Below are 21048 nucleotides of genomic sequence, written 5' to 3' on the forward strand. Positions count from 1 at the left end.
AGTGAGGTCAACTGCGTTGGTCGGAGAGAGACCGATGGCTACGGGAGGCAAAACTGAGGGAGACAAGAATCCTTCCGGGCGGATCGGGGATTGTCACACGGAGCGGGGGCGGAGTCGACCGGGCTTGGGGCCTTGTTTGCGCGATCCACGGGTTAATAAGGTGTCTGGACTCGAGACGGCGCGCAGAAACGTCGGTATCGCGGGATTCGGTACGTAATAAGATGAAATGGCAGCGACACAGGGGGAAGCGCTGGGTGAGTCGAGGTGTGGATGACTGGATGTCTGCCACGGCCGGGCCGGAGAGTGAACTGGAGCTTCGAGGGTGTTGACAGTTGGACAGCAAAAACGGAGGGGAGAAGAAGAGGCGACAGGTGGGAAGGTTGTCGCGGCCGGTGTCGCCAGCTGGCCAGGTGCAATTGCAGTCGTAGTTTCCTTTGCTGTTTGGTGATACCTACCCAAAAACCTCAGGTACGGTGTGCGGGTGGTCGCAGGCAGGTGCTGGGCTGCTGATGCAGGCAGGCGCTCAGGCGTAGGCAGGTGCAGATGCAGGTCGGCTTGGGTACGGTGCAAGTGCAGGCAGGAGCTGTTACTGTTTCCCGTTGCTTCGTGCCTTTCCTTCTCAAGTCGGCGACAGAGGGGCAAAATGCGGCGACCGGGTGGGATTTGTAAGGAGAAGGCACGGCCGGCAGCAGTTTGACTGGACAGGGAAGGGTGGGGGAAGGCGACCTGCGGATCGTTCGATCGTGACAGGGCTAGGACGGCACGCTGCGACTTTCAATTTTCAAAAGACCAGGCAAAGAGGCAGGGCTGTCTTGGATCATTGGGAATTGTGCATGTACTTTTTCTGTTTTGGTCCCTCTCTCGCTCGCTTCTGCCTTTCCCTCTCACGCCTCTGTATCCTTTCGAATTCTTTCCTCCCCTCCTTCCTCTCTCTCGGGAGTTGAGATGGAGAAGGTGCGTGGGTGTCACTGTCCCGGGGCGAAGGGCAGGGTGGGGAAGTCAGTGGAGAAAATTCCTGGATAGACGACAGAGTTGGCCAATCGCATTGGCTACCTAGAAGCACCAAAGTCGTGATATACGTACCGACGACCTGGCCCAATGAGAAAAACTTGCGCACAGTGTTGCAGCTGGCTGGGCCGGTCTTTGGACAGGGATCACGCACAGCAAACTTTCTCAAGTCGCACAGTACCATGTAGTCTCTCTCTCTACCTCCTGTCTCTACTGTGTAACACTCTCTGAGAGAAGGTGCCGTGGGTGCGTGGATGCTCATTGCTCTTGCCTTCCTAAGCAGCCAAATCACCCCCGTTCCTGACTTGACCTGACACAATCACACAACCCGACCGTCGCTCGCCTGGCATGGTGGCATTCACGCACGGAAGGTACCTACCTACATTCGCCTCCTCAGGTGCATGGGACCTGCCGTTCCTTCCTGCTGCGGTCTCGCCGTCTGCTCGCCGTTGGCGCCGCGTCCCTAACACCCGACTTCAGAGCCCGAGCACACGACTTTTTGACGTCAATTCCGCATTTCTACAGAATACTCCGCAGCTCTTCTCTGTGTCCCCATCAAATGTCCGAATGGTCGCCTTTCCCTGTTCTAGTACTCCAAGCGGTTGTGGAAACGAATTGCAGCATGACTAGCAACCAATTATGCCAGCTATGCCACCGCCAGTTGTACTAGCAGCACCGCAGGATTCCATTGAACCACAGCTCGGAACGTCTCGACATCACGTTTCGGTCTCCCTTCTCTCTTACTCGACCAAGAACAGAATTGATTAGTAGCTCTTCGTCAGCATCTAAGCTTTGGATCAGACTTCTCACGTATTCCTTCCGAGACGTTCACTCAATACGAGGCAGTGTGTTCCAATCAGGATGCCATCTCATCTTCAAGTATCCGATGCATCCAAGATCAAAGCTTCAGCCTATCAACGCTGACAAGCCGCTTCTACCCAGCAAGGCATCACTGTCGACTGTGTACGACATAATGAGCCGAGACCATTTTGGCTACACACAAAAATGGGTGGCATGCCTCTGCGTCAAACATCGTCGGACCAACTTGCTCGCTTGGACATCTAGAAAAGCTTCTCGAACTTTGGTGCGACCAACCAACATCGCCGTCTCGCCTCAAGCCTGGCTGGCATTCCTGACCCTGCAGCCGAGCAACCTCCAACACCCCACTGTTTAACTCCATCGTTTTGCATTACTAGAGGATTGCCGCAGTATATGTAGACGCTACCCTGCCCTCGAATTCCGCACTGTTCAACCTTAACCCTTTTCTCTCCTATCCTTTCCTCTATTCTACCCTCTCCCTCGTCAAGGGATCGCCAGAATCGCAGTTTCGATAGCTTGTTAGTAGGCTAGTATTACTATCTAGAGGTAGGTAACCCACTCTTATGCGTAGGCGCTGGGAGTCTTGCTATCGCGGAGATAGTAGTGGATATGCCGGAGTACTCGAGAGAGCTTTTTAATAGACTTCTAATGCTATCTAAGGTGATTATCCTCGAGCTATAGGAGGAAGCCGAGGCGCTATATTGACACGGCCCTATCCGTCTCGTTAGTGCTAATGATGCCCTTCTTAGCGTAGGATATATTAGCGATGCTCTGCGGCTGCGTTATTACGCTTTGTAAATCGTGCCTAACGACGGTAAGGATTCTAGCGTTTTTCTTTAGGTCTTTTATTAAGGTCGTTATCGTAGGGTTAGTTTGGTTATTAGTATTTTAGTAAGTATTTTAACTCAACTCGGAGGCTCTTATAGCTCTTAATAAGAGGCTTTTAAGGGACTTATAACTAGACTTTTTGCCTATTACGGGCGAAGCTATTACGGTTAAAGCTATAGCGATTGAAGCTATAGTGCTACTTACGGACCTCGATAGCAGGTAGTTAGTAGTATAGTTATCTTTCTCTTATAGTAAGCTTAAAAAAGTATCTTAATTTAAGTGCTGGGTGGGTACTATACTGTTTTATTAAAACTGTATTCTTGTACTTGTGATTCAGAAAGAATTAACTTTCTTTGATAACAAGGTACTCGGAACCTCCAACACCCAAGCTCTGAGTCAGGTCCCATAAATCGCGAGCGCACAACATCCTGGTCACTCCGCACCGCACCCCGCCTGCCGTTCACACCCCCACGCCGCCGTTGCCCGCAAACATGCTCAATACGCATGGGACATCAGCTGGTGAATACGACGTTGTCGGCCGGCTTGGTGTTGACCGTCAATGAACTGAGACGACTTGTCAGCTTTGGATCGGCGCACATCACATCCAGGGTTGTCTGGCTTGTCACTTGTTAATGTCGTAAAAGGGACCACTTACAAGATGTCGGGCCGGGAGTAGCTGCCGATGGGGTCAAAGTCCAGCTGCAAGGCGCCGTTAGTTTGGAATCTATCTCATGACTAGCGGATGGCCGCAGCCTGTATCGGGGAACTTACCTTGGACTCCGTGATGTCTGCCATTCGGAGGCTGGCATAGACAATCTCTTCCTTGTCCCACACCGGCTCGGCAAGAAATGTGCCCAGCGGCCCGACGATGCATGAGCCACCGTGGTTGAGAATATCATCCGCCTCCCATTGTGCTCCGTCCGGCCTCCGATCGGGGTGTTCGGCCGTAAAAGGCGGGTAGTCAGGCGGGAAGTCCGATACTTTGCAGAACGAGTTGACAGACACTACAAAGCATCGCCCTTCCTTCGCAATATGCTGCATCGATGCTGTCCAGGTGGCCAAATCATCGGCGTGGGGCGCCACGTAAATCCTATCGAGTGTGGGTTGTCAACGTCAGCGACTGTTTCTCCCTTTGACACCGGAACAGATCCACGTACTCGATGCCTTGCTGGTACATCGCCATACGAGCCGCCGGCATATAATTCTCCCAGCTACGTCTTGATCAGCATGTTTTTCCATAAATACGCTTAGAAATAGGAGCAGCCAACCAGATCAAGCTTCCGACTCTGCCAACATCCGTTGGCTTGACTAATAGGCCATCTCCGGCGCCTCGACCCCAAACAAGTCTCTCAGCGGCCGTTGGAATGAGCTTAAGCTTGTTAGTCTCGAACATGGCTTGATGGATCGGCTGTGTCACCTTGCGATGCTTATACACCAGCTTCCCCTCCCGGTCTAGAAGCAAAGCAGTGCAGTACAGCGTACCGCCTGCCTTTTCAATAATTCCCACATGAAGGAGGACGTCGTTTGCCTTGGCTGTTTCACAAAGCCTATCGAAGGCGGGAGAGGGAACCTCGACGGCCGAATCAACGTACTTGGCATACCACTCGCGTCCTAGGATTCAGGAATTAGCGGCGCCCTCTACCTATTTGGATAGGTGTCCACAAGTCTACCTCGCGGCTCTCGGGCACCAATCGTTGCGTCAAACGCGTATCTCCATGGATACGCAGACAAGAACCCTTCACTTCAAGCTTTTAGCGGTATCTTCCGGAACCAACAGCATTGTGGACTTACGGGAATACAACCAAGTCTGCACCGGCTTGGGCAGCTTCCTCTGTAAGCTTACTCAGCTTCTGCAGACTCGTTTCCAGATCAAAGGAAACAGGTGCGGCCTGGACAGCCGCAACCTTGACAATAGGACGAGTGGATACCATTTTCAATCACGTATAGCTTGAAATCTTTGGTAGGTCCTGGGATTGGCGACTAAGGTGCCACTGTGCCAACAGTTATGGCTTTCAAGGACCTCCCTCTATGTGACCCATCGTGACTCACGTCACAACAGGGCGTCGTTATTACTGGATGGCCTTACTATCGTTCGAGATCGTCGATTCTGCCGTATGCATCCGGGATAATCCGGAAAAGAGGCAACATTGATAACCCGGAGTTTGGATCGTCGGGATTATGGCTCAAATCCCGGAACGTCTTCAAATCCCGGCTCGCGGAGGTCGAGTTGATGATCCGCCAACGAAGCCTTCATCGATAGATGATAGGGGTATGCGAAACAACGAAGTAGGCAGCTCTTGGTATCAAGGGTTGAAAGTCCGAGACTGTGCCGTGGGGAACGGTTGGCGGCGGTTGCTGAGGCTTCCTCTGGCTGACTGACGGCACTTGCTTGCAGTGAGAGCCAGTAACTGTCTGGAACTTCAGCGTCTTAAACTTGAGAAGAACAATACGACATCTACATTTAGTTCCGCAAAAGGTGCAGCTATTTGGAAGCAAGTTCGTCCGGTCAAATTTGAAGAATAAATCTGTCATTGAACTCGACTTCGTGCCGTGTGCAATACCTAAACCATCACCACCACACGATCTACATAACGGCGACGTACAATTGTAAATCATTCGGGGGTTCATCCAACGCTTCACAGGTCTGAAGATGGTTCTCTGTGAGTGTTAAATAAATGTTTGGCTCAAGCAAATAGTCTCCTCTGACTGACTACAATCACTAGTACTCGACTCTGATCCGAATCCCGACAACTTCTATTCCCGGCTCATTCGAGGGCAAAGATTCGCCGTCATTCCAACATTCCCGCTGGAGTCAGGAGAAGAACTCTTTGACTGCCCAATCGCATACAAAACATGGGGAAAATTGAACGAGCCAAGCGACAATGCTCTGGTCATATGCCACGCTCTGACGGGGAGCAGTGATGTGAGCGACTGGTGGAGCCCCCTCATAGGACCTGGGAAAGCCTTTGACCCTCGACACTTCTTCATCTTCTGTGGCAATGTCCTGGGCTCCCCCTACGGAAGTGCGTCTCCTTTGACCATTAATCCAGGTACTGGCCAACGGTATGCCAGCGAGTTCCCCCAGACGACGGTCAGAGACGATGTCAGAGCACACAAGATGGTGCTTGATGCTCTTGGTGTCAAGTCGGTAGCAGCCGTCATTGGAGGCTCTATGGGTGGCATGACAACTCTAGAATGGCCTCTCTGTACACCATCTGGTTTTGTCCGAAACATTGTTCCTATTGCTACGGCTGCTGATCACTCTGCCTGGGGCATATCTTGGGCTGAAACCCAACGACAGTGCATTTACTCCGACCCAAAGTACGACGATGGATACTATGAGCCGATCCCGGAAGGCCAACCCTCAGCAGGACTTGCAGCAGCTCGGATGATTGCCATGCTGACATATCGTTCTTGCACGAGTTTCGATAGCCGCTTCGGGAGAAAACCTCCACGAAATCCCCAGATACCTCAGGAGCCACCTTTGGATCTTCCGAGGACAGACGCGTCCATCATGGAAATGCCAAGACCCAGGAGAGACAGAGGCTCGCAGCGGAAACAAAATCCATCATTTTCGGCCCAGGGATACCTACACTATCAGGGAGAGAAGTTTATTAATAGGTTTGATGCCAATTGTTATTTGCACATCACCAACAAGATGGACAGCCACGACGTCACCTATGGCCGGACGCAACCATCGGGCGATGAAGGCTTGGCGGAGGTGTTGTCTCGAGTACCGCCGGGAGCCTTGGTCATTGGCGTGGAGACCGATGCGCTTTTCCTCCCTAAGCAGCAAGAGCGGCTTGCCACCAACTTACCTGGTGCATCATTACACGTTCTCAAGTCATCTGATGGACATGACGGTTTCCTACTCGAGTTTGAGCAGCTCGATACCTTGATCCAAGCCCAGCTAAGATCTCAGTTGCCGAATCTCTATGACATGATACATGAGTCAGATGAATCGCTAGACCTTCTTGCGATAGACGAGGCTGGGGAAAGCTTGACGGGCGAAGTCGAAGATTGGTAGAGCTGTCTAGGTAGCTCAGGCTTTAGGTCAAAGCCCGAATTTAGGGGCATCCTTCAGATGGACGGGACGCTAGGCAAAGTTATCGGCAGCCTTTGACAGCGGCTTTACCACGTCAACAAACACACACGACGTAGATGAGAGGCTTTTTGCCTGCTCACACAGCGTTTCAATGCGCCCCAATTTCTACCGGTTGCTTCATCGTCATGTGGCGGGAAGGCAGAGAACAGGACGGGTGGAATTACCTCTGCCTTCGAAGCGATTTTCTTTCCAGACATGGATTCAGGACTGTCGACCAAAGACAGCAATGATATCTCAACGAATTGATATTCAGATCATCAAATTACTTGCAAGCATATCGAACATGATGTGGCAAACAGATGCCAAATTATCTACGCTGAGGTCGAGGGAAAATATTCTCATAGCAAATGCATCGTCTCCTATGCACAGTTTAGATGGTGAGAATGGCGGCCAATGCTTCTCTACAGTGTGAGTTGAAGCGGCACGTACTCCATGATCGACCAGCGCCACGAAGTCTAGCTGGAGCTAGCATAGATGCCTTCGAGTGTGACTAGGATGGAAGAAGCCCTTGTTCAACGTGCCTGCAGCTTTCTCTGTCTGCAACGGGAGCAGCCGACATAGATGCTTGTCAGCTCCTCCTGTCGAAGTAATTCATTGGTTGGCGGGGGGTAATGACAGGCGACTCGTCCGAGGGTCAATCACCGCCGATGTCACTTACACAATCACATACATGGATGGTGGCGGCCGCAGATTGCAGAATATGTCATCCCACATTTAGCACCAGCCAACTTCGCGCCGACCAAATGCCGCTATACTTTGAGCTCGCGCCAAAGACCAACAACGCCGCGCCGAAACCGATGGAGCGAAGCTGTTTTGCGCAGTCGCCGAGCGGCTGAATCCCGTTGTCATAGTGGCTTCTGGTCTTCAAACCCCGAGTCGGGATTTGGCCCACGATCATGCAGCACTCACCGACGGACAAACTCCACCCATCCCGAACAGCATCTCCAATAGCAGTAACTCTCTGGGAAATATGCCTCGAAGGTGTGGAAATGCGCAATTCTCCATTCCGCAATGGACACTGGGATACTGGCCGAAGGAGTGCGTCCGTCGCCGACCTCGAGTCCCCCTTCGACCAAAGTCGTCGCCGGATGTAGAGTCGCCCATCGCCTACTTGCCGTCATGCTTTGCAATCCATCCCATGAAAGGAGTGTCGACTGAGTTTCTGCGGCTGGAAAACACGACGATATATGGAGTTTAATAAGGCCAAGTTACTTGAGCACATTTCAATTTGAATCGAACAAGGTCCACAGCTCTTCGGCTCCCGCTCGACTGACCCCTTCCACTGTCCCACGCGCGCAAGACAGGTCTGCCATCCTCCAGTCTGCCTAGTCCCACCGCCAACCATGGAGACCTCCAGAGAAAACAGGCCATGGCTGGTGCAGAAGTACGGTGGCACTAGCCTTGGAAAACTCCTCGAGTCGATCTGCAGCAAAATCGTCCCATCCTACCTGCGAGACTACAACCTGGTTGTCGTCTGCTCGGCCCTCTCCGGTTCCACCAAGTCGAGCGGAACCACAAGCCTGTTGCTTGAATGCGTATCACACGCTGAGGCCGGACTCTCTGCGCAGACGCTGCTCAACAAGAACATTGATGCCATTCGGGATAGTCATGTCCGGCTTCTCGAGAAGCATCTCGTCAACTCCAATGGCACAAGAAGTGACTTGTGTAACGACATCTTCGACTCTACAAAGACCCTCATTGTAAAGGAGTGCGAGAGCCTTCGAGGCTTCCTTTTGGCAGCACAGATCATCGGGGAGCTATCTCCAAGGGCACGGGACCGTGTCATCGCTCTCGGAGAGAAGCTTGCGTGCAGAGTTGTAGCTGCGTTTCTCTGTAGCAGAAATATCCCGGCCGAACCTATCATCCTAGAAGACATAGTTGAGGCAGTGTTCGGTGCTAGTGTGTTCGACCAGAAGACGGCACTGGACAACCTCGGCCCTCGGTTCTATCACCTCATTGCAGACGAGATCACCAAGAGGATACATGACTGCGGCGACCATGTTCCCATCGTCACCGGCTTCTTTGGCATCATGCCAGACTCGCTGCTCAAGAACGTCGGCCGGGGATACTCGGACCTTTGTGCGGCTATGTGTGCGGTGGGAACCAAAGCGGCGGAACTTCAGATCTGGAAAGAGGTTGATGGGATCTTCACTGCGGATCCGAGAAAGGTCCCGTCAGCAAGACTATTGTCCACAGTCACGTCGGAGGAAGCTACAGAGTTGACGTACTACGGGAGCGAAGTTATACATCCCTTGACAATGGATCAAATACGTTGCGCCAACATTCCCTTGAGACTGAAGAATGTCTTCAACCCAACGGCATCCGGCACGATCATCTACCCCTCTCGAACCCCCTCCCCGCCCCTTACTCCTCCAACACCAACAGACGAAAAGGTCGATATCAAGGTCCCTTTGCCCTCCATTGACTACATGTTGGGGAATGGTTATCACGGCGATCGGCAAGAGAGAAGGCGACCTACCGCCGTCACAGTTAAAGACGATATCCTCTTGGTCAATGTGGTTTGCAATAGAAACACCAAGTCTCAAGGGTTCCTGTCCGGCGTTTTTGATCGCCTCGAGGATGCGGGAATCAAGACAGATCTCGTCACTACTAGCGAGCGCAGCGTTAGTCTCGCGTTTCAGCATTCCGAAGAGGGCTCTTGTCAACATCAGAGGCTGAGAGTTGAGCTGGAAAAGTTTGGAAAGGTAATGCTTTCACACCTCGAGACAGTTCAGTCATACATGCTTTTCTCCGTGAAATTCAGGACTGACCAAAGATGCCGTGCATGCAGGTGATTATCACAGAAAACATGTCCATCGTCACTATCGTTGGGCACAAAATGAGGAACATGGTCGGCATATCAGCAGAGATCATGTCCGCCCTAGCATCCGCCAAGATCAACATCTTCATGGTCAGCCAAGGAGCAAGCGAGATCAACATATCGTAAGTCTAATTCTCCCTTGGCACCTCGTCGAACTCCCTCCTCAGCTCATCACCCATGCTAACCAACGTCACCCCAGTCTCGTCGTCCGCGCAGAAGACGCAGTCCTCGCCATGAACGTCATCCACAGCAAAGTCCTCCGTATCCCAACGCACTGGGAACAGGAGACAAACTTCATCAAAGGTGCGGAAACCCAGAAGCAGCAGAAGCAGCAGAGGGCCCGGCAGGCTGAAAACGTCGTCGTCGGGTCCTGTTACCGACCACCGCCGCTTACACACCCCTCTTCCAGGTCCGTGGCTCTACTGACGAGGACGAATGCGGCGGCGGTGGTGACGACGGCGGGGCGTGATAGCCGTAGGTCGAGTGTTTATCGTGTCGCTGTTGGGCCTGCTGAGGCGGCTGCGTATCGGTATATTGTGAAGAGGTGGTTGAAGAAGAGGAGGCATGTTTGAGCTTCTCAAGGAGCGATGAACTGGTTATTGAGATACGGATGTGTTCTTATCGTTGGCTTTCATTGTTGCTTCTCTTTGTTCTTTGATGATTGGCATCAAGTGGCGTTGCATGGCGAAGGATGGGGGACATGGCCTTTTTCGTTTCTGAAGATATCACCAGATACCATTAATCGATGTTTTCATTCTGCTATGAAGATTTTATGTGCGCTTTTTGTGTTCATAGGGCAGCTTTATGGATGGTATATGGGGTTTAGGGCAAGGATATGAGGCACTCTTGAGTCCCGTCTCTATAAGACGTATAATAATCGATTCGTGTAAGTATCCGTCTCTTCAGCTCTCCGATATCTTACTTCCTACTATAGTTGCCAACAGAGACGACTTCTCTAAGTTCTACTTCTGAGGCTCCATCATGAGCATCTAACATGGTTCATGGGATTTGGCTGATGGTCATAAGTCCTAACGCCAGACAACACCACGCGCGATGTGTCACTCCGCTATCCACCAACTTGACCCCCTTGCCCTTCTTTACCTCTATACTTTAATCTCGAGAACTTTCTCCTGCGTCTATTATACTTGCTCTATCCTAATGCTAGTGACTGCATAGGCACTTCATAGTTCGACAGGTTGGCGAAGTTGGAGTTGAGGGTTTGTGTTATGCATTCTCTATGATGAGAGATGATGTTTTGGGGTATGCCTGCTTTGTTGCATGGTCTGGGTCATTGTTTCCGCTAGACATCTTGGTATGAGATGCTTTCTTGGTCCGAGGATCTGATAATGAGAGAAGGTTCTTCAAGAGTGGGCGGTAACTTTGATTTCCCCTCGAAGCTACGTGAGTTTGCTATGATCTCGATGCTCCATTTCTAAATGCATACTTTATGGTGTTTCTCTAGAACCACAAGTCTTCATTGTTGATGTTATGAGACTGTCTCCTTTTAACTCCTGAGGCTGAGGGACTCAGCTCGAGCAGGGTACCGCTTTCGAGTACTTTTCTCTTGCAAGAAGTCACTGATGGTTGCAGTCAAGGAATGATGATGGTTGGCTTTGGGGGTTTACCTCTCCTTGACAGGTAGTAACAACTTCAACACGAATCACGGATTCCTCACTGAGAGCTGAATTGGCGATGAGCACGAAGATCCATGACCCATTGGTCAAGAGTTTCTCGGGGAACTTGAGGGGGCGCTCGAATATCCAACCATCGGACCTCTGGTTTCGTGGGCTGCGAATCGTGATTCAAAACTCCTGTCCTTCAAGGACTTTCATCATGTCCCTGCGGCCTCATAGTCCGTTCGAATTCCCAGCTCTATCAAGCTCTCCAAGTTGGCCACTCAAAATCCGTCTTGCGTAACGCGTCCAGCTTCTGGGGACTTAGGCTTCAATATGATGTTTTCAGGGTCCATCTCCTGAACCACCTCCATTAAATGCATGGCCGCATCTCCTACACAACTGAGTTACGGCTATGGGCAAGAAACGAAGGTTAGTATAATCAACTACTCTATTATGAGTGCTTGCTCTTATATAGCCAGGTCAACCGAATGCTGCACGGATTCCATTGCGGCGTGGTAGCTTCGGGCCTTGTCGGGAGATCATCAGTGGGATTTTTTGGCTATCGATCCTTCACGCATGTGGATCCCGTGAATGCTTCTTCAAAGATGTCCCTATTTTTGTTGGATCAAAGCTTCTGGAGAGACGGGCCACGACTCACGAGCGTGGGCAGAAATATGATGACACTTTATGATCAGACAAGATTTGTTCGTCTCAAAACGCTGTACTGTAATCTGAACACGTCGCCGCGTCAATTTGAGCGCAATTGAAGCGAGCTTCGAACGAAATGTTCGTCGCATGTAACGGTCTAACAAAGCCAGTTCAGTAACCATCTCGGCACAAAGAGTCGAATTATAGAGCGAGTTGCAGTGACTAAGCGGAACTACGCACCACGCCAAGGCAGAATAATTGAGCGCGCGCAACCCTGTCTCAAATCAAGTGCCACTACCTCTGTCAATAACTCCACTGTATCCACAGGCGTTAGTGGCCGTGTAAGTGTTCCCGACGGCGTTCTATAACCCGCGGGAACCACCAGTTTGAGGGCGAAAGACGTTGTTTATTTGACGTTCCCGCCGACGTGGGAAAAGAGCATAGTAGCTCGATCTCCGACACCAAGATTGGCAGCTCTGCTGACCCATTCTAGAACGTTTTCGGTTGTCGGGTCGCCAGAAGGGTGATATCGTCGCTATGTTAGGGCGTCTCAGACTAGCCTTGGCGATATAGAGTTTCACTGTTAATAACCGCTGGCGGATATTGGAAACATTGAATATATGATTGTGGATTTCCCTCCCGCCGGCTCGGCTTTACGAAAAGAGTGGGAGAGTTTTTGCGCCTGCACATGCGCCGACTTTCGATCAATTGGCCGATGTGTTCGTTTATTCTTCCGTCTGAAGAGAACGTTTCGTGGGCATCTCCGGACACTTTCTTGAGTTCTTTGTTAACAACGCCGGAGATGCAGAGGGGATCTGCGTATCAGGGCTCTGAGCCAAGTTTGAGGTTTGTCAGTCGCGGAGTTGCACATGGAACAGTTTATACTTAGTCTTTGCAACTGCCCACTGGGAGACATACTTTGTTCCATCTCGTCATAAAACTCCGCCTGAACTATCCGGACTGTGACCGGACGGCATCGTGCGGGACCTCAGGCCCCATTGAGAACCCCATCACCAGATTACGCAAGCAATGATCTACGAACGCAACGACGATGCTATTTAGCCAACGAATCCGGGCGCAGAGACTTTGTCTTGGTACCAATATCCCCTTAATATCAGGGGCATCGCCATATTGCGGCTTTGCAACTCCTCCACGTGGCGCGAGGGACTCGGTGCCCAGTTGATGCCGGGAGGTCCGGAGTTTTTAGGACTTTCAGCGAGGCTCTTCGTGGAAACCAGGCACTGGCAATCTAACACGACTCGCGCCCGCAGACCTCCGCCGCTGGATTTGTTCGCTGCAAGTTCTCTCCCAGGCTTCTCCCCAGGCTGGCCGACCTGAGCTCCGTGCACCCAACCCCGAACGGGGCGGTGGTTCCGAAACTGAATCAGCGGGAAACTCTATTTGGGTTCTGACGGGGTGTAACCTTGCCTCTCTCTGCGTCCAGGAGAAGAGGGCTACAGCTACGGAGCACCAAATCACTGCAAGTTTACCCAGCAGCACGGTTCAGGCTGACGAGGCGCGCCGAGTTACAGATGCCAAGGGGGCATGACACGGAACTTGCAAGTGAACCCCATTCAATCCCAGACAGCACTCAAAAGTTTCTGGAGAGTAAGGGGCAGCACTAAACGGTGGGCGGAGAGCTTGGAAGGAGGTAGCCACTGCGGGATGTCGAAACCCAAAGCCAAATCTCGGAATCGCGTGCCAGACACCCAGAGGAAGGCAGATCAGATCAGACGATGCTGGTCAATTCGTGGGACCGTGGTGGGCATACAAATGGTCAACTGTTCCCACCGTCTTAACTTGTATCCCTTCTTGCTCGGACTTCTGAGTTTCTGTAGATCATCTTTTCACGTTCTTTTCACATTCTTTTCCGTTCGTCTCATCTTGACGCTTTATTTCCAAATCACCACACTCTTTTTTACAAAAATACACCCGCTCGTAGCCGGCCTAGGAACAATGTTCGCTTCTACCATCTTTCTCTCTCTCGTCGCCGCCGCCGCGGCCGCTTGCGACGGCACCACCCCCAAGAACAACACCGGCGCCGTCTCCCCCGGTGCCAAGGCCCAGTGCGCCCTCCAGTTCGATGGCCGCATCCCCAAGACCTTCAAGGCTGCCGACTTCGACAGCACCTCCAGCCCTTTCAACACCGCCAACGTGTTCGGCAAGGGCCTGAAGTTCAGCGAGATTGTCCAGCTCCCTGGCGGCAACTCCCTGGTAAGTTTTGACATGAGAGCGAAGCAGTCCGGAACCAGATTGGGTTCCCGGATTGTCGTCTACGGAAAGCGTTTGAACTAACACCCTATTCCCCAGTTCGATGTCAACTCCACCCAGCCCTTCGAGGTCACCATCAACGACAAATCCATCTTCGCCCCCAGCGAGACCAATGTCCAGGTCGGCTTCCGCCGCGCCGAGATGCTGCCCCTCAGCAACGACGGCAAGGACGCCTCGACCCAGGGCATCAAGACGCTGCACTTCTCCCTGCAGAAGGATGCCCAGCGTCCCCTGAACCTGTCCCACGAGTACCAGCTCGTCTTCCTCGAGAGCGCCGACTTCAGCACCAACCAGGTCGTCCTCAAGACCGGTACCATCCTCGGCCAGAACACCGCCGACCCCGATACCCTCCAGCTCTTCGGCAACGTCAACTCCAGCCCCGTCCCCGAGCTCTTCAAGACCAAGTTCACTGCCGGTGTATTCCACAACTTTGCCATTAAGCTCGACTTCACCAAGAAGTATGTTCTACCTCCCAACTTTGTTCTCTATGCCTGGTCGCTAACATGACTTTCAGCACCACCGAGGTCTTCTACTCCCAGGGCAACTCCGCTCTCAAGTCAACCGGCGCCGCTGTCACCAACAACATTGCCGGCCAGGGCCAGTACCACTTCGGTATGCTCAAGAAGCCCGTCAACGGTGGCTCCGACATCACCAAGAGCGGTGACCAGCCCACCGGCATCAACGAGGGTATCATCTACGGTGGCATCTTCCAGGAGGACAGCTCCGCTGGCTGCATCTCCCTCTCCCCCTAAACCAAACACCACTAGAGGACCAAAAAAGACATGGGCGCAACGACGAGGGGGTTCCGGATTGAAGGCTATTTCTCTTTATTATTAGTACGGTCTTCGCAAAGTTGACTTTTTGGAGGCCTCGCATTCTTCTGAAGAGAAAAGATTCTAAAATGCATGACTCTCATAAATGTGATATTGCCACTTGACCATCGTGCCGCTACCGCATGGTTTCGCCCAAGTACTCGACCGACTGCAACGCGCTGAGCCTAGCAATTTTGGGGAGACTTAAGTGCAGACGAAAGCTCGAAACGACACTTGGTCACACGACTGTGATATGCAACCACCACCTTGGCAATGTGAACGTCTAGTCCCGTCATTCAAACCAACCAATCACCAAACAGATGTTTGTAGCCGCCATGTGTAATAGGCTCGGTTTGAGGATCGCGAAGCTGACGCCCAGTCGACGCCTTCATCTAGGAGTGAACATATTACCGCCTCCGATACGCTCATATATCTCAAATGAAGCACTGATACGTCACAGAACCGCAAGCTTTGAATTGCCTCATCCCAGTGGCTGGACGAAGTAGCCGTAGGCATGAGTACATGATACGCTGATGGTCTGCTTACCTCCACGTCAGAAGTCCATCGCGTCACCCCGGTCCAGGATCGCATGTTTATTGAAGACTTGGTTTGGACGGTGGCTCTTCGTATCCAACCATCGCCAATAGGGATCCTTAGAAACACGGACGAAACCCGTGCGCGCGTGGTCAGGTACTGGCTTTGGCACCTCAAGATGTTGAAGTCTTCGCATCAAAGTCAGTAAAAGTCCCGATTTGCCTCAGATCAAGAATGAGGAAATCTCGAGCCAGGCACAAGAGGACTGAGAGGCAAAAGAGACTGAAGGTTAAAGCGCCATCGTGAGCGTTGACCTACCTATCGTGCATCGATAGGGAAAGATGGGCTATCTGCTGTGTCACTTGAGACGTATGACTTGTGCTCCTCGGGCATGAGCGAGGGGTTGTCTCATCGAGGACTAACACCACCAAAAGGAACTCGACCGTAAGATATGCAAGGCTTTCGAGTTCAGTCGACTCAGATATCAGCTCAACGAGTCGGGCCTCGGGTTCCGCTCCGTTTGGCGTCTGTCTGGTGGGGACAAGAGCTGGACGACATGGGGCCTGGACCGAGACGTCCTTCGATAGAGTGGAGCCATCACCTCCAATGTTTTCTCCGTCGGGACTTGGTATTGGTTTGAGCTGGTGAGAGGTCGGGGGCTTGGGTCTTCGATAGACGGGATGATAGGGCAGACGCTCGTACTCAGGTGTCGACCCGTAGCTATCACCGAGACCACAAATATTCTCAACAGCATGCCCTCTGGGTTATGAAAAAGGTAAGAATGCGGTATGATACTCACCGCCGACGTTCATACTAATAGTCACCATAGTCACTTTCCATTAGCCAGCCTTCCACGGCGAATACGTTCAGTAACGATTCGCTTCCCGTGGGGGAGATGCAAAGAGTATGCTTTTGGAGCTTGTTTGTGTTTTCTTCTCGTTTTAAGCACAAGGGGTTTCCCTTTCACTCTCAGACCTTCAAAGTTCTCAGTCAGCTGCGCCATCTAGGTGTCACGTTTGTGCAAATTTCTAGAAACATTGGCAAGCCGCAACGCCAGCCTCACTACGTTCAAGGACGCACAATACCTATCACAGCCATGGACTGAGGCTTTCAAATTCTCAACGAGAAGATCAAAAGGCGCCTATCCATACGGAGTTCTCCAGCCCCCATTCTAATGTCTTTGGAGTCTGCATAGGCTTGAAAGTAGAAAGACCCACATGTCCACCTTCCGCGGAGCCACAAATATCGATCAAAATTCAAGAAAAATCAAAAACATACAACACCAGGTATTCGCTGGTCGTCACCGACCCAACTACTAATCCGGCCCTCATTGGCTTGTCTATGGGAGAGCGGACGGGATCCCGAATTTTCCAATGGGTATGGTCGTATGTGATGGGATAGGGGCATCGTGACATTCATGAAGGCACCTAGGACAACACGCATAACTGTCTTACGTGGAGAATCTTCGGCAGCAAATCTGACATCTTAATCACTCTAGGCTTGCGCAAAGATTACCATTATCTTATTCTGTCTGTTCTGAGATGCAATACAGCGAGAGACTCGTTAGACTGGGCTCGCAGAAAACTTCACAAGTGATTCAGCAGCCCACAGGGAGTTTACAAAGAATACTTAACACTCTCGTCGTATTTTCCAATTGCTCTCAATATTCTTTGAGAACTATAACATATTGAAATGTCGCAGATGGTTATTGAATGATAGAATCAGATTGATGTAATGTCATCGCTTGATGTACACGCCTCCTCAGAAGCTTTCTTAATGCGTCAAATGCACGAGACAGTGATACGTAACATTCCATAGTTCCTCGATTCTGGCATCAAAATCTCAGGGTTATGCTGTCTGAAATTTGATTTTCCGTAGGAATATCCTGACGTCTAGTACGGAACACACTCGCAGATATTGCCAGGGAGACTTGAGGAGGAGATTTGTAAGCTCATGTTGCCAATGCAATGCCAAGAGCATCGAGTGGACAACTCACCGGCACAACTTGTCCGCAAAGCCACCGCAGTTTTGGATGCAGTCTGCCGTGCTCTGGCAAGCCTCTTGTGCTAAGGCTTGTTGCGAGAAGAAGGCCAGGGCGGTCACGGCGACGGAGATGACGTTGAAGCGCATGTTGGGCGAGTTTAATGGATTGTGAGGAGTAGTAGACAGATCTCGGTTGCTTGAGTAGGGAAGAACGGGATCACATATATTCTGGAAGGTGGGCATCTAGTGGCTTTTATACCATCAATCAGGCCAAATTGTGTAAAGTCATATCTCCCCACCTCCGTACGCGTGCGGGTCATCGAATGTCAGAGTGGAATGTAAATGGGGCTTTTAACGTTGAATTAATCTAAAGTAAGCAGTCTATTATTCCTACTTGAACTTTATTTTGGGCGTATGAGTTAGTTGGTAGGAGTTTTGGTATGATGAGACTTCCTGGCAGACCATGACTTGCGAACTGTAATAGATTTCACAGCCCCATCAATGTCGGGGTTCATGAGCTCGCACCGGAAAGCGAAACCGAGCTTATGACCTGAGTCGTTCATTTGAGCGGGCGTACTCAACTCCCGTAAGGCCCGACTCAGGTTTTCGGTGTCATGAGAGGTGGCCTATTCTCATTCTCTATGACTATGATTATTATCCCTACGTGTCATGAGCTACGTGTAGTCTATGGTGAACTTCTAATTACGGCGAGGCTGCAGAGGAAGCTGTGCAGGTTACTAATGGCTTATCGGAGGTTTCCATGGATGAAAATACATAGTTTTCTGCTCTCACTTTTGTTTCATTGAGGAAACGTACACCTGATGCCCGGAGAAGGAGAGATGATTTAAATTCTGTTGTTCTAGAGGCTGGGAGGATAGGCGAGTCTTACTTCCTTCTTGACTCTCAGTCTCTGCAACAGGCGTCTTTCGAAATGTCTCGTCATTCATATGGCCGATGTCTCTAGAAACTCTTCTCATACTTGAATCACATTGACGACGCCATGCATTTTGACTGTCTACCGAGTCCAAGCCATGTAGGAACGTCTGCACAAGCTTTACAGGGCTAAGGTAGTGTTCTAATAGATTGAACTATGGCTCAACGTACGACATTTCTATGGGCTAGGCCAAAGCCTAATCCGTATTGCTGTAGTAATTAGGTAGAATCATATTGTGTTAAAGAATTGTCCCCATTTCGTTACTAGACAAAGCCCCACACATCCCAAGTCTCTAGTTGGGGAGCTTAGGCATACCTGATTGATCACGACATGCCGATAAGCGATGGCGTAGTTGAACACCGTTGTTCCCGCTCAGTATTTCCGAGCAAATTCTTTGCAAAGACCAATTGCAGAGGGCTTTATGCACTGTTTCAGTGCTATACATGCGTATCTTTGATCTCTTATGGTCGGAGAAGTTGTGGATGTGCAGACTCTAATCTCAAGTAATCTTGAGGTTCTTGTTTTCTTCCCTGATAATACGGCAAAGGAAAGGTAAAAGCAGCAATGTCTTTTCAGCAGGAAAACTTCAAGTTGTATCATTATTGGACGCCTTCACAGCCCTGATAGCTGGCTTAATGGGAATGCGGTTATCCGAAATCGGAAAACTGTTTGTGCTGTTGGGGATTGCCCACCGTTATCGGCTCCGCGTCAACGTCTTGACGCCGGGAAGCTCTCATCACGCCATGCGGGACCAGCCTCCACTCAGATCTAAGAATCGAAGATTCCTATAAGACCATCGAGGCTCGAGAGCAGCGCTTTGATAACTCGCTTTCGCAGAGGAGTATGCGACGTGCCAGAGTCATCATCATTCCTCTGGTTTCCAACTTTCATCCTTCTTAGAGACCCCGACATTGACTCGAGTCGACCACCTACCATGGCCGCAATTGCAGTAGACCAAACCCCCAAAACCACTGTTAGGGGCACTGAACAAGGATCTCAAGTTCACAACGCGTCGCCTTCGCTGCCTTTTGAGGCTTTTGATGTTCCGAGTCAGCAGGACACCGCCGACTTTGGGCTGCCGTGGTCGGCAAGCTTTCCTCTCGGACTTAAAGCAAGCAAGACCCTCAATCTCTCCGAAAGCATTCATGCGATCAAAAATTTCGCCCATTCTGGGAATCTGAGCAGTCTGATCAAACAACATGGGGGAGCGATTCTTATTCGTGGCCTCCCGATAGGAACACCTCATGACTATAGCAAGGTCGCGCACGCATTTGGCTTTCGTCCTCATGTAGAGGTTGGACGTCCGCCACTGCGGACCATTCTGGCTCCTAATGTCAAGACAGCAAACGAGGGGTAAGTAGTAAAAATGCAAACGACTCCCAGCGTCGATCTCTACTCAATACCCGAGAGCAAAGCGATGTCTTGTCATTCGAATTCCATGAAGTAAGGTGGACTGACGTGAAGTAGTCCACCAGAACTGCCAATTTGGCCCCATAGCGAATATGGTTGGTCCACAATCAACCCATCGTGGCTGACTTTCAGTGCACTCCAAATTCCAGAATCCGGTATGCTCTGAAGCATAGCATAGCTAGTTACGAGCCTCGGCACTAACCACAAAGCAGGCGGCGCCACACCCATCACCTCAGCTATCTACATTGCTCATAAGTTGTCACGTCTCAAGCCTCAGTTCCTCTCGAACCTTCTGAACAAGGGTGTAAAATACGTCTATCGCTACACAACCAAGCCACTCGTCTCCAACACCGGGACGAGCGTTCGTGGCGCTTACGGTCAGGAGGTCAGAGACGAAGATGACGAAGCCGCGGCCCGACGCAAGATAGAGGCTGAAGTTCGACGCCACAGCAACCGATTCGAGTGGCACGACGACGGTAGCTTGAGCGTGACGCATATTGTCGCTGGTAAGTTATGAAGGAATCCTTCTGCCAGTTCTAGACCAAATGCCTCACTGGGCCACAGACTGACACAATGGCGAAGCCGTTCGCATCCATGATCCTACAGGGGCAACTGTATTCTTCGGCAATGTCACCTCCGCCTGGGGCCGTAGTCGCCATCATGGTGCGACAAGACCTCCCTTCCGCGGCGATGACGGGTCGTATCATCCTCCTCCGACATATGGCGACGATACGCCCATCGATGTTGAGGACTTGGACCTGCTGCTGAAACTCGCGGAAGAGGGTGCCGTAGATGTCGAGTGGCAGAAGGGAGATCTGGTGCTTCTTGATGTGAGTATTTGCCTGTGGGATTTGTGACGCTAGCACGATGTGGCTGACACGAGAGGCGCTTCCCACAGAACTACGCCGTGATGCACTCCCGCAAGCCGTGGAAGGGGCAGCGCCAGGTCCTCGCTGCTCTGTGGGACGATGACGGAAGGATCAGGGATTTTCCAGAAGGCTTGGAACTGCTGAAAGGTAGTCCTAGGGTCCCTCGGACGGAGTTCGATGAGAATGAAGGACGTGGATAATCGGCTTTCGAGGCCCTGATTAGTTGAAGAGTCTAGTTTCACGAATATCGTCCCCGTGCGTGGATGATCGTGGCCACGGCGTGACTAGTCAACAATTGGCCAAGCGTACTACCCCGTTCACTTGATATGAAGAGGCAGATCTGCTTCCGCTTGGACGGCATGAAAAGCTCTGCCCAACTTCATTCTTAGA

The 21048-nt window shown here is 51.3% G+C and overlaps 9 protein-coding genes across 9 annotated transcripts; 5 read left to right on the forward strand and 4 right to left on the reverse strand.

Annotated features, from left to right (window-relative positions):
* Positions 1-93: 93 nt before the first annotated feature.
* On the reverse strand, positions 94-567 carry CTAM01_15712 (uncharacterized protein; the record flags this gene model as incomplete). Its single annotated transcript, XM_060531706.1, has 1 exon — positions 94-567. A coding segment is annotated over one exon (474 nt), but the record flags the coding sequence as incomplete, so codon positions are not given.
* Positions 568-2363: 1796 nt separating this feature from the next.
* CTAM01_15713 (uncharacterized protein) lies at positions 2364-2609 on the reverse strand (the record flags this gene model as incomplete). Its single annotated transcript, XM_060531707.1, has 1 exon — positions 2364-2609. A coding segment is annotated over one exon (246 nt), but the record flags the coding sequence as incomplete, so codon positions are not given.
* A 558-nt stretch (positions 2610-3167) lies between these two features.
* CTAM01_15714 (carbon-nitrogen hydrolase) lies at positions 3168-4586 on the reverse strand (the record flags this gene model as incomplete). Its single annotated transcript, XM_060531708.1, has 7 exons — positions 3168-3219; positions 3311-3354; positions 3427-3745; positions 3813-3866; positions 3924-4266; positions 4326-4396; positions 4447-4586. The coding sequence occupies 7 exons, from the start codon at positions 4584-4586 to the stop codon at positions 3168-3170; spliced, it is 1023 nt and encodes a 340-aa protein (XP_060373715.1).
* A 719-nt stretch (positions 4587-5305) lies between these two features.
* Positions 5306-6682, forward strand: CTAM01_15715 (homoserine O-acetyltransferase; the record flags this gene model as incomplete). The annotated part of the gene is made up of 2 exons (XM_060531709.1): positions 5306-5315; positions 5379-6682. The coding sequence occupies 2 exons, from the start codon at positions 5306-5308 to the stop codon at positions 6680-6682; spliced, it is 1314 nt and encodes a 437-aa protein (XP_060373716.1).
* A 1089-nt stretch (positions 6683-7771) lies between these two features.
* On the forward strand, positions 7772-10153 carry CTAM01_15716 (aspartate kinase; the record flags this gene model as incomplete). Its single annotated transcript, XM_060531710.1, has 4 exons — positions 7772-7850; positions 8003-9465; positions 9552-9703; positions 9781-10153. 4 exons carry the CDS (start codon positions 7772-7774, stop codon positions 10151-10153), a joined length of 2067 nt encoding a protein of 688 aa, XP_060373717.1.
* Positions 10154-13801: 3648 nt separating this feature from the next.
* CTAM01_15717 (uncharacterized protein) lies at positions 13802-14868 on the forward strand (the record flags this gene model as incomplete). Its single annotated transcript, XM_060531711.1, has 3 exons — positions 13802-14059; positions 14156-14574; positions 14631-14868. 3 exons carry the CDS (start codon positions 13802-13804, stop codon positions 14866-14868), a joined length of 915 nt encoding a protein of 304 aa, XP_060373718.1.
* Positions 14869-17354: 2486 nt separating this feature from the next.
* On the reverse strand, positions 17355-17592 carry CTAM01_15718 (uncharacterized protein; the record flags this gene model as incomplete). The annotated part of the gene is made up of 2 exons (XM_060531712.1): positions 17355-17391; positions 17459-17592. 2 exons carry the CDS (start codon positions 17590-17592, stop codon positions 17355-17357), a joined length of 171 nt encoding a protein of 56 aa, XP_060373719.1.
* A 1117-nt stretch (positions 17593-18709) lies between these two features.
* CTAM01_15719 (uncharacterized protein) lies at positions 18710-18886 on the forward strand (the record flags this gene model as incomplete). Its single annotated transcript, XM_060531713.1, has 1 exon — positions 18710-18886. The coding sequence occupies one exon, from the start codon at positions 18710-18712 to the stop codon at positions 18884-18886; it is 177 nt and encodes a 58-aa protein (XP_060373720.1).
* A 427-nt stretch (positions 18887-19313) lies between these two features.
* On the forward strand, positions 19314-20858 carry CTAM01_15720 (uncharacterized protein; the record flags this gene model as incomplete). Its single annotated transcript, XM_060531714.1, has 5 exons — positions 19314-19732; positions 19847-19944; positions 20002-20295; positions 20372-20619; positions 20688-20858. 5 exons carry the CDS (start codon positions 19314-19316, stop codon positions 20856-20858), a joined length of 1230 nt encoding a protein of 409 aa, XP_060373721.1.
* Between the last annotated feature and the right edge of the window lie 190 nt (positions 20859-21048).

The sequence above is a fragment of the Colletotrichum tamarilloi genome (assembly GCF_030869305.1).
Source record: "Colletotrichum tamarilloi strain Tom-12 chromosome Unknown Scaffold_174.1, whole genome shotgun sequence".
In the NCBI taxonomy this organism is placed as follows: domain Eukaryota; kingdom Fungi; phylum Ascomycota; class Sordariomycetes; order Glomerellales; family Glomerellaceae; genus Colletotrichum; species Colletotrichum tamarilloi.